At 44.4% G+C, this 12098-nt stretch overlaps 1 protein-coding gene across 1 annotated transcript in view; it reads right to left on the bottom strand.

The window, feature by feature from the left end:
• Positions 1–8933, bottom strand: part of LOC143030057 (solute carrier family 22 member 20-like) — a 19254-nt gene extending 10321 nt beyond the window's left edge. The window contains exons 1-2 of the mRNA XM_076193261.1: positions 8756–8933; positions 7464–7554 (exon numbers count right to left, since the gene is read on the bottom strand). Of these exons, the coding sequence (XP_076049376.1) occupies positions 7464–7554; positions 8756–8933 (269 nt within the window). The remainder of the gene's footprint in view (positions 1–7463; positions 7555–8755) is intronic.
• Between the last annotated feature and the right edge of the window lie 3165 nt (positions 8934–12098).

Here is a 12098-nt window from a genome sequence, read left to right as displayed (position 1 = left end):
TACGATCTGGTCATGAGGCCGCCGGACAGATCTGGTCGGATCCGACCAGACTGGATCGTGTGTGTTAGTGTTGGAGGGGGTTTTGGTGGAAAACGCGGATGGGTTTCTTCCGGTTTATTGGGGTGAGCCTGATCTGATACAATCTTGGCCTGGCAGCTCCGAAGTCAACTTTTAGAGGTGCCAGATTTTCCTAGCTAAACTTAATCTAATTAAAAAATGGACGTGGCCACAAGAAGGCAGCCAATTATATGAAAAAATGGGCGTGCCCCCCGAGAAGGGTAGCCAATAGAATGTCTTGAGGTGCAAGAGGGGGCCAGAGCCGTAGGTGTGAACTCTGACCCTGGATTGAGCGAGTTCTCATGTTTGTTTGGTGATCTTGAAAGATGTATGGAGAAGGAGGTCACTAGGTGACCTTCTGATCCGTGGTGGTCCCTGCAGCTGTGGTCCCGCGATGAAAGAGTCGTTCTTTTCGATGGGCCTCATAGGGGCTTCTCTTGGGTAAGGAGGCCCGTGTAAGGAGGCCCGTTGTTCCTTGAAAGAAATCTTCCGTGGGCGGAAGGAATTCGTCTGCCTGCCGCCTTACAATGCTCAGCCCCGCTATTGTCACCGTCCCGGTGACTGTACACACAGAGAAACAAGAACAAAACACAAGGCAAGGTCCTTAACACGGCCTTGGCATTAGGATTATATACAAGAATAAAATATATGAAAAACAAGAGAGCTTAAAATTAAGAATATTGGAAAGTAGATATAGTTTCCGTTCACCTATACAAGGAATATACATTTATGAAGGTGTGGCTCTGTTACGTAGATTATAATGGAAAAATGGTACTGGCGAATTTTGCGAGACGGTTCGTGAGTTGTCGTCTCTATCCTGAATTGAGGTAGTTGGGGAATTAACATCTTCTATGTCTAAGCCACGAGGAACCTTTTTTATGTGATCTTTATGCAACAGAGTCTCTGTCCTAGTTTGCAAACTGAGTGCCTTTACTTTATTGTTGGATTCGTGGTCAAGGATACGATAGGGACCCGAGAATTTTGCTGAAAGCTTAGAGGTAGGTGTGTGGTTAAGAGTGTAAACAATGTCTCCAATATCAAAGGTGTCAGTTCTGGCTGATTTGTTGTGCAAACGGACCATTTCGTCCTTCGTTAGATGGAGAGAATTATGTATTCTTTTGAAAAGGTGATTAATATTTGCTAATTTAACCTTCACAAGGTCATTGAAATTATAGATTGGAGGTAGATCTGAAAGGAGAAGATCATAAGGGAGCTGTTTGTCTGAACCAAAAAGAACAAAATGGGGTGACTCTGATATTGATTTATTTATTGCAGAATTTAGACACGCTTGAATCATGGGAACATGTTCATCCCAGGAAGGTTGAATGTCAGAAGCAAGATGTCTGATAACATTGAGAATCTTTCTGTTTTGGCGCTCAACGAGGCCATTTGAACTAGGGTGATAAGCAGTACTATTACATTTATTGATTTGGAAATACTCGCAAATGTTCGAAAGAATCTCATTGTTGAACTCGCTGCCGTTGTCAGAGATTAGAGTTTTGGGTGTCGTAAATGGGCATATGAGGTTGTCAATAATTGTCTTTGCAACGTGCTGTGCTGTCTTGTCTGGTAAGGGTGCAAGAATACAGAATCTAGAAAAATAGTCGACACAGACAAAAAGGTATTTGTTTCCATTGGGCGTAAGAGGTAACTTAAGAAGATCGACAGCTACTGTGTCGAAGGGTTTTGAAGGTGTAGGGTAATTTAGAATTGGAACATGACCGCTAATGTGACCTTTGTGACTCGCACAAGAATGACAGGAGTCGATGTGGTTGTGTATGTCCTTACGCATTGTTAACCAAAAATAATGTAGTCTAGCCTGAGTAACACATTTGTCTTTGCCAGGATGTGCAGCAATCGGGGAATCGTGTATAAGTTTTAAAACTTCTGGAATGAGCTCTGTAGGAACTACTAGTTGGAGGACCGATCTGTTGGGTTCCTGTTTGTTTGTTAATGTTGTTTTATGATAGAGAATGTCATCAACTAGTGTGTAGTTGTCAATGTCTGGGGGGAAATTGTCAGTGTCACCTGTGTCTGCAGATTCGAGGAAATATATGACACGTTTCCAAAGAGGGTCTGATCTCTGAGCTGCTGCTATGCGTGCTTGTGTAATGTTAGTTGAAATAGGGACTGGAATAACGGTTGCAATGTGTCGACTAAGAGCGTCTGCCACCGGATTTGCTTTTCCATGGACAAAATGGAAGGTAGGCATGTACTCTTGGATGGTGAGAAACCATCGGGCAAGTTTTCCTGATAGATTTTTCCCTTTAAACAAATGTAAGATTGGTTGATGGTCTGTGTATATGTGTATTTCGTATCCGAGGATAATGTCTTTGAAATGCTTGAGGGCGTATATCATTGCTAAGGCTTCTATTTCTGTGACTGAGTAATTACGTTCGTGCTTGTTAAGAGTGCGGCTCGCATAAGCAATAGGTCTGAGTTTTGAGTTGTGTTCTTGCATGAGAACAGCGCCTAAACCGGAATATGAGGCATCTGTGTAAATTGTGAAGGGAAGCTTGTGGTCTGGGAATGCAAGGACAGGAGCCGTGGTTAAGGCTTTCTTTAAGTCAGTAAAGGCTTTCTCTTGGTCAGGTGTCCAAATGAAAGGTATGTCTTTCTTAAGAAGTGACGTCAAAGGTGCTGCTACACTAGCGTAACCTTGAATGTAACATCTGTAAAATCCTGATAGACCAAGGAATGAACGTACATGATCTACGGAAGTAGAACGTGGGAATTCAGTGACTGCCTTGACCTTGTCCTGCGAAGTTAATATTCCTTTGGAATTTAGGACGTGTCCTAAGAAACGTATTTCCTTCTGAAGGAAGGAACACTTCTTAAGCTTCAATTTGAGACCTGCTTGTTCTAGCCGCGAGAACACATTGTGTAGAGTGTGTAGATGTTCGTCAATGGATTTGGAAGCTATTATGACATCGTCAAGATACATGAAAACAGAATCACCAATGAGACCATTAAGTACTTGATGCATGAGGCGTGTGAATACTGAAGGGGGCTGAAATGAGACCCATGGCGAGTCGTTTAAATTGATAGTGTCCTGTGGGTGTGCTAAAAGTTGTCAGAGGCCTCGACTCTGGAGCAAGGGGGATCTGGAAATATCCCGACATAAGGTCTAAGGTGGTGAAAATTACATTGTTTTCACCAACAGAGTGGAGGAGGTCGTTTAGCAGGGGAATAGGGTGTCGGTCAGGAATGATGAGTTTATTTAACTCTCTGAAATCCACTACAGGTCGAAAAGACCCGTCCTGCTTTGGCACTACAAAGAGTGGAAAATTCCATTCGCTAATTGACGTTTCAATCACGTCCTGTGCAATCATGTCTTTAATCAGTGAATCCACTATCATGCGTTTAGAGTGCGGTAGTCTGTATGCGGGAATGTAACATGGTTTAGAGTTCTCACGAAGGGGTATATGATGATGAATTCTATTAATGACTCCAAGGGGTTCACCTTCCGTTGCAATGGTCTGTCTGAACTTGTTGCAAAGTGCAAGCAAGTCTGCTTGTGCATCAGGGAAATCAATTGAGTTAAGGTGAGATGCGTTAATAGGTTCCTGTGCTGCTTGCACATTGGGAACTGTGGTACAAACTTGAGAAGTTGGGAGCTCGTTATCCATGATTTTGATACGTGAAGGGTAAATTTGGAAATCACAGATGTTTGTGCCAACTGTGAGGTGGAGGGGGGCGTTACTATTATTTGCAATAATAATGCAAGTGTGACCTCTTCTGGAAGTAGAGCTGATGGCTGAGAACAGAGAGATACCCTTTACGCGGCAAGTTTCTGGCATACAGAGTACATCGGTGTCGGGTGCTTGGAAAACTCGTATATGTATGCGTGTGTACTCACGAGGGAACAGTGTCTTTGGACTGATAAGTACTGCGTGAGAATGTCGGAAAGTCGATAACACTTGAGAGACTGGTGCGGATTGTGTGTTGAATTCCTCTAAGAGGGGCAAGAAATTTGCTTCCGCTGGTAAAAGATCACTGGCTTTCACTTGTTGTTTTGTCTGTCTCTTAGCAGATTTAGACCTATGAGAGGATAGCGCGCGCCTGTTACGCTTAGAACATCTTCCTACCGTTGGTAATGGAATGGAGGGTTGAGAGTCATGTGCATGTGTCTGTTTGTAGGTGTCGTCATTAACAGAGTTGGTTTGACTATTTTGGCTAAAATTACTTGAAATTAACTTGGGCTTTTCCTGTTCGGTCACCTTGAGGTGGTTGACTGTAGGGGAAATTGCTGAAGGCAATGCTGGGAGGAAATGGTTTGCATAAATGATGCCATGCTGAGCAGGATATATGATAATGTTATGCTGCTTCATCAAGTTTAAGCCTATGAGGACATCAGCAGGGAAATGAACATCTGCTACATAAGTAGGAACTGTAATGGATGGGCACTCGTTCTTGAAGCTAATGTCTAAAGAAAAATTTCCAACGATGGGGAAGGGAATCCCATCCACATTGCACAAATTGACATCTGGTGGTTCTAGAATAGTCACTCGCTTTGTTTGGGTGCGCAGTTTCTGAAAGCTATTCACAGACATAATGTTCACTGGGGAACCTGTGTCAAGAAAAACTTTCAATTTGGTTTTTCCAGTCGTGGCGTTGAAGGTTAATGTAGGAGATGTATCTGATACGTTAAGTGTGTGAATTGGCAACATGGACGTATGTATGTCAGTGTAAGGGTTATCTGATCTTGACAGGCCTTTCGGTTTCTTACTGAGGAGTCAGGTAGATGATGAGTTATGTGACAGGTTAGCAGGGGAGGAGTGGCGTGCATGTCTCACAGGAGATGCATGACGCGAGTATGTCGGGGATGAGTTACGTGAATACCTGGCAGAGTGGGTGGATCCTCGGTTGTGTGGGGATTGTGAACGTAAGACTCTACATCTGTCTGATGAGTGAAAGCATCTTCCATGATAACTGCAGTGTTTGTTGGGCGTTGTGGGGAATTGGCGATAACATATATCGTCGGTGTGTCCTACTTTCCGGCAATAGTTGCAAAACTTCCGTGTCCTTGAGGGGGACCTGTGACGTGACTGATGACGTGTGCGAGATGTATGTCTTGATCTCGTGATAGGGGGAGTGGCCTGTGTTACCTGGGCTATCATGTGGTTTCGTGTAATAGGTGTAGTCTGGCTTTCTATTTCCTCGGTCGCCTTGTCCGAGTCAGGAAATTGTCTAGCGAATCTCGCTAATTTGACATCAGGTTTGAAGGCGGAGGTGCCTACTCGTCGCAACGTCTCTGGGTACAATTTAGAAAGGAAAACAAGGTAGGCTACCATGGATACGACATATTCCACACTCATCATGCCGTTTGTTACCCATTGACTGTTAACCAGATCTTCTCTCAATTTGGTTTTCACGGAGGTTGCTACACTCACTGCTTGATCCTTAGGTTGGTAAGGTGGGTGATTTAACTCTTTCCCTACAGAATAAATGGTTGAGAAGGCACCAAGCAGTTCAAAAATATCAAAGGCCTTCTTGAACTCGTCCACGAATTCTGCGTATGTGTCTATTTCGAGGAAGGCGTCTGCGTGTATTATGTTTGTCGATCCTAGACGTCAATATGGATATTTTTGTTTTATCATCTGTGGCGCCTCTACGTGCAATTTCAGCGTCCACTTCTGTCAGGAAATTGTGCACTGATATATTCTTACCATTAAACAAAGGGAGGGTCGATTTGTCTTTTATGAGAGTAACTAAATTTTGGGTAGGCGCGGCAGTTGCACCTTGTCCCGAGGAGCTAGCCTGTTGATGTTGTGGTTGTTGTTGTTGTTGTTGTTGTTGGTCATCCATGTCTTGCGGGATCTGTGCCGATTGGCTACGTGTAACGGGTCTGTTTTTTATTGTGTAAGGGTGGTGGTCACTATGTTGCATTTACGAATTTTTTTTTTAAAGAGATCCTGTTGCACTAGGTGGACTTATAAAACGGAAATATATCTACTTACCCAAGTTGACGTATGGAGGGAACGGGTGATGGGCGGTTGCGGTCGCGCACAGGGTGATGGAGGAAAGGGTGATGGGGAGTTGTGAGAGGATCCTGCGTTCACGGGAAGTGCTGTAATGTAGGTAAAGGTTAGTGCTCTGTTGAAATATCAGAATGTATGGGTAAAGGAGCACTGTATACAAATCCCAAGTATTACTTTGAGAAAAGAAAAATAAAAGAAGGGGCTTGTAGGAGCTATACGTGTCTTCTTGACGTAGCTGTTGAGCAGCTGGAAACAGCGGCGAAGGTCGGTCGGTCAGGCAGGCAGCTGCGGAAGGTATCTCGTCGATGTGCAGCTGGCTGTCAGTGACGGAGTCTCTCGTCGCTCGATGGGCAGCTGGTTGTAGTGGTGAAGCTCTCGTCGCTCGAGTTGGAGGGCGTGGTGGAGAATGGAAGTCTGTTGAGCAGCTGGTTTGGTGGGGATGGCGAAGCTCGAGTATTCGTCGGTGTCGCGTGGGTTGATTGGCGATGGGCTAGACGTCGGTGCTTAGCGTGCTTTCGCTGGTTGCTTGTAGATATGGATTAGAGTTCGAATCCACTTGCTGCTTCAATGTTCACGGCTGTAGAGTTCGATCGTAGAGTTCTATCGTAGAGTTCGATCGTAGAGTTCTATCACGGCTGTAGAGTTAGTCTTGCCTTCGTATGTAGAGTTCGAAATCCCACCGCTGCCACCACTTGTTGGAGGGGGTTTTGGTGGAAAACGCGGATGGGTTTCTTCCGGTTTATTGGGGTGAGCCTGATCTGATACAATCTTGGCCTGGCAGCTCCGAAGTCAACTTTTAGAGGTGCCAGATTTTCCTAGCTAAACTTAATCTAATTAAAAAATGGACGTGGCCATAAGAAGGCAGCCAATTATATGAAAAAATGGGCGTGCCCCCCGAGAAGGGTAGCCAATAGAATGTCTTGAGGTGCAAGAGGGGGCCAGAGCCGTAGGTGTGAACTCTGACCCTGGATTGAGCGAGTTCTCATGTTTGTTTGGTGATCTTGAACGATGTATGGAGAAGGAGGTCACTAGGTGACCTTCTGATCCGTGGTGGTCCCTGCAGCTGTGGTCCCGCGATGAAAGAGTCGTTCTTTTCGATGGGCCTCATAGGGGCTTCTCTTGGGTAAGGAGGCCCGTGTAAGGAGGCCCGTTGTTCCTTGAAAGAAATCGTCCGTGGGCGGAGGGAATTCGTCTGCCTGCCGCCTTACATTAGTTGGACAAACCAAAGTCAATACATAAATGATCCAAGCTACTCGGATTCGACCATATCCGTCCGGCGCCCTCAAGACCAGATTACACCGTGTATGGGGTTCCTTTCGGATTGCCTCTCTAATCGAGAGAAAAAAAAATCTAACTTCAGTGGAAAGAGTCTAAATAAGAGTAAGATTAATTACCTGCGATGTGAAGGGAGGCCGGAACACTTACCTGACGGAGGCGTTGCCGGGAGCGCAGCGGAAGGGAAGCGTGGGTGACATGAAGGCTGACCCGGCAGTGCACATGGCCACGATCAGGCTGACTGTGGAAGTTGACGCAAGTTTATATTAGTCTGGGCTGTCTTTGGGCAAGCAAGATCTAACATTAAGAATGTCCTAGAATGTAAATGTAACCTTGCGAGTTGAATGAAAAATAAATAAATTTACTAATTAATTAGTAAATAGAATAACTAAATAAATAGTGGAATAAATCAATTAATAAATGGATTCGGTTATCGCATGGTTTAATCCGGCTTGGTAAAGTCGTTTGTAGAGCAAGTGGAGTTTATAGGTGTGTCATGGTGACTGAGGTTGTGAATGTAATCTGGAAACAGTGTTATCAGCTCCACCAAACTCGAGGATGACAATGGATTACAGCACCTTGAACATTCATTTCGCCGTTTTTTCCGGAGCCTTCTGAACACTTTGGTTAAACGAAATTTGGTTAGATTAAGTTAGGTTAGAATACTAAAAAATAGCTGAGATCCTCAGAATACCCCCAGATCAACGATACTCTTATTGTATTGTAGTGTATTGTAGGATAAAATAGAGAAACCCGCACTAAGAAATACGGGTCCCAGAGATAAGAAAGGTGTGAAGGAACGCGAAGGAACAAGTCATATCGGGACTGATAACACGCTGGGTAATCACTCGGCAGGACGATAAGCTGTGGTAAAAGATGTATGAGGAAGATGCAGATCTCAGAATGCCAAAATCAGAAGCTAGAATAAAATATAAAGTATAACGAGGATCAGATAAACTAATCAGAAATAAAGTATCATAGATCATATTATGATAAAGTCATTGATGACAGAGTAAAAGGTACAAAGTCAGTTATGAAGTAGAATGGAAGAACATACAGACATGGGTAACTCAATGAATCTACTTAATCATAGGACAGACAGGATAGCGAGAGAGTCAGAAAGTTAGGGGGTTGACCTAGGTCTACAGGAACTTGTGAATTAAATTAACTTCGTGTGACTAAAATATACTTCTACAAGAACGTGTCTGGGTGTGGTTTCCAATTGTATTTGAACTTTCTTTGTATTTACTCATAAAGGTTTGAAAAACTTATTATGTTGGAAATAAACAGAAAAAGAAACAAAATCTTTTATTTTTCACACTACCTTTCCAACACTTTCGTCTTAAACGGCCATACTAGTCGAGCGTATATTGTTTACATAGTGACACCGATACTCTCGTCTGAATCTATTCCTAATCACGACTAAGGGCCGTTGACCTCACCCATGACGTTGGTGCCAATGCCAGCCAGGTGCCACACGCCAAACCCGATGGAGGCGAAGACGCTGTCCAGGCCCGCCTCGACCTCCTTCCCGAGCTCCAAGGTTGATGCCGTCGATCTCACAAGCTCCTCCTCGACCATCGCTGACTCTTTGTCTGTTTCCTTAGGAAGTGGCGGCATGGTGGTTGATCAGCTCTTGTGAAGTGCTAAGTATAAGGATCTCCGATGCCCCCCTGCAAGAGAAATGAGAGAAGACTGCAAACAATCTAAAAACATGCCTATGTCCTTCTCAACACCACTGTGCCCATTTTCACCAAACTGCTAGTCACGAATGTGAAGAAAAAACGCGGGCGAAAAGCAAAGGGTTGAGGGTAAGACCTTTCTTCACACAAACGCTACAGGTATACAGAAGAAGGACCGGTTAATACCATTAATGTGTGCATTCTAAAGCAGGGAAAGTCACGTGGGACAGCCATGACCCAGGTCACGACTTGACCTCGCCATATACTCCAACCTCCTCAAAGGAATACAAAGATGCAAACAGCAACAGACCTATTGGTCCTTACGGGGCTGCTTGCGATTTGAAAAAAGGATGTAAACAGTTAAAAGCCACTGACTCCAGTATTACTCTGGAGAGAAATGATCCATGACTAATTCTATTAGTAATTATCACGTTTGAAATATCCATGCCTAATTTTTACATTTCCCCCATAAATCAAATCAAATCAGCCATCCCGAGTCCACTGCTGAACAAAGGCCTCCTTCATAGCATTCCATGATTCACACGACTCCGTCATCCTCTGCCACGTCACTCCTGCAAACTTCTCGATCTCGTCTCTCCACCTTCTGTCTGGTCTCCCTCTTCCACGCTTCCTATCTCGGGGTGTCTACTACCCCATGAATACTAAAATTCAAACGTGATTCTATTCCATTTCTTTCAAATAAATATTAAGATCTTGGTACTGAGGGGCCTATTCCAATTCAAGGCCAATTTTGATCACCACACTAACTGGGTTGAATCTGAGGTGGAATGGTATGGCATCAGCTACGTGTGTATTCACTATGGTCTTTGGATCACGTGTTGGACTCGTGATCGACAACTATTTCCTTCCTGGAAGAGAGGGACCTTACACGCACACACACACACACAACTCCCCGCCCACGAGAGTTAGAGTAACGACTCGAAGCGCAGCGATACTGAAATTATTTCAGCTCTGGGTGGGATTCGAACTCGGACCGCCGTAGTGACAGTTGGAGTCTACCAACCGCGCCACCGAGTCATTTATGTGCGTATGTGTGTGTGTGTGATTCACCATGATTTTGGGTCACCTGCTGGGCTCGTGATCGACAGCTATTACCCTCCCGGATGAGAGCTCAGAGCTCATGTATGACCGATCTATGGGTACTGCTGTGACCTTACACGCACACACACAACTCCCCGCCCATGAGAGTTGAAATAACGACTCGCAGCGCAGCTACACTGAAATTTCAACCCTGGGGGGGATTCGAACCCGGACCGCCGTAGTGGCGGCCGCAAACCCTACCACCACGCGCGCGCGCGAGTGTGTGTGTGTGTGTGTGATTCACCATGGTCTTGGGTCACCTGTTGGATTCATGATCGACAGCTATTACCCTCCCGGATGAGAGCTCAGCTCATATATGACCGATTTATGACACACACACTCAACTCCTTGCCCAAAAGAGATGGAGAGCCGGCTCGCAGTGCAGCGATGTCGAAATCATTTTAGCCCTACGAGGGAATCGAACTTGAACCACTGGAGTAGCGATTGCGAACAGTAGCACTGCACTGTCGAGCCGTGTGTGTGATTCACCACCTTAGTCTTGGGTCACGTGCTGGACTCGTGATCGACAGCATTTCCTTCCCGGAAGAGAGTCCAGAGCTCATACATGACCGATCTATGGGTAATGCTGTGAACTTACACGCACACACACACCCAACTGCCCGCCCACGAGAGTTGGAGTAACGACTCGCAGCGCAGCGATATTTAATTTATTTCAGCCCTAGGCGGGATTCGAACCCGGACCACCGTAGTGGCGGTCGGGAATTCTACCACTAACACAAATATCACAAAACCATGAATATAATAATGTATGAATGTTGTGTGTGTATGTGTGTGTGTGTGTGTGTGTGTGTGTGTGTGTGTGTGTGTTTGCCATTAGGAAAGATGCTTTCCTATCAGATAGTAACCCACTATAAGAGAAAATAAGAACAAATGTACAGAGAGATCTGAATATTTCGACCAACTGACTGCGGTCCTCTTCAGCAGATAGATACAGTGAATGTAGAAGAAGAATATATACAAAATAATAAAGTGCAACACAGGAACGAGGAAAGTCTCATCTCCAACTTTCTATCGTACTACATCTTTTCAATTTAGTTTCTCCTTTTTTGATTGATATAGATGGAAGCCTCAATTTTCAAGTCTCTTGTCACATACCTCCTAAGCCATGACACAAGCCCAAATAAATGTTCTTTAAAAGTACTCAGTGGCAACAGCCCCCGTTTAAAAAAGCCTATCATTTCATTTTCCTACAAACTTGTCTTCCACTCTCACACACACACCGAGGGTGGTTCTAGGTATCCATACTACATCTGCTGAAGAAGACTACAGTTGGTTGATCGAAATATACAGATATCTCTGTCCTTTTGCTCTTATTTTCTCCTATACTGGGTTACAGTTTAATCTCACTCATGTGCCACTACATCATTCAACTCGCATCTTCAACAACGGAGAATTGTAACACTGATATATTAATTTTCATGGCTTCCTGATATTATCTAACACAAATATCACAAAGCCATGAATATAATAATGTATGAATGTTGCAATTCTCCTTTGTCGAAGATATATCCATGTTCTGACTCAATTACACTTGAACTAGATCACTCCATTTATGGTATCTCTAAGCCTGGGTCAAGTACGATTCACAAAAGGTTACAATTTAAAAACGACTACTCGTCTAGCAGGGGAACGCTTAATGTTGGTCTTTAATTCCAGGGCGTTTGGCGATAGATTCCTAGTGATTCGTGAGTGGTTAATCCAACCATGACTCCCAATTGCGGTGTCTAGCTGAGCCGGGATCCGGGCCGGATAGCGACTGTCAAAACAGCGACAGTCATAATAGCGACTTCATAAGGGCGACGTAATCAGGTGAGCGACTTTCAAAACGGCGACTGTCCTAATGGCGACCGCATTATAACAGCGACTGTAATAATAGCGACTTTACTATCGACCGGTCAGAATGGTCGCACACTTATGTTTCAATTGCTTGTGTTTTCGTGTTTGTATTTACGCGTTCAGTTGTGTTTACTTTGTGAGATAG

Source organism: Oratosquilla oratoria, chromosome 11, assembly GCF_046742065.1.
Source record: "Oratosquilla oratoria isolate Oo_2021 chromosome 11, ASM4674206v1, whole genome shotgun sequence".
Classification (NCBI taxonomy): Eukaryota; Metazoa; Arthropoda; class Malacostraca; order Stomatopoda; family Squillidae; genus Oratosquilla; species Oratosquilla oratoria.
The sequence above is the reverse complement of the archived record's forward strand: the minus strand, read 5'-3'. Positions and strand labels throughout refer to the sequence as shown.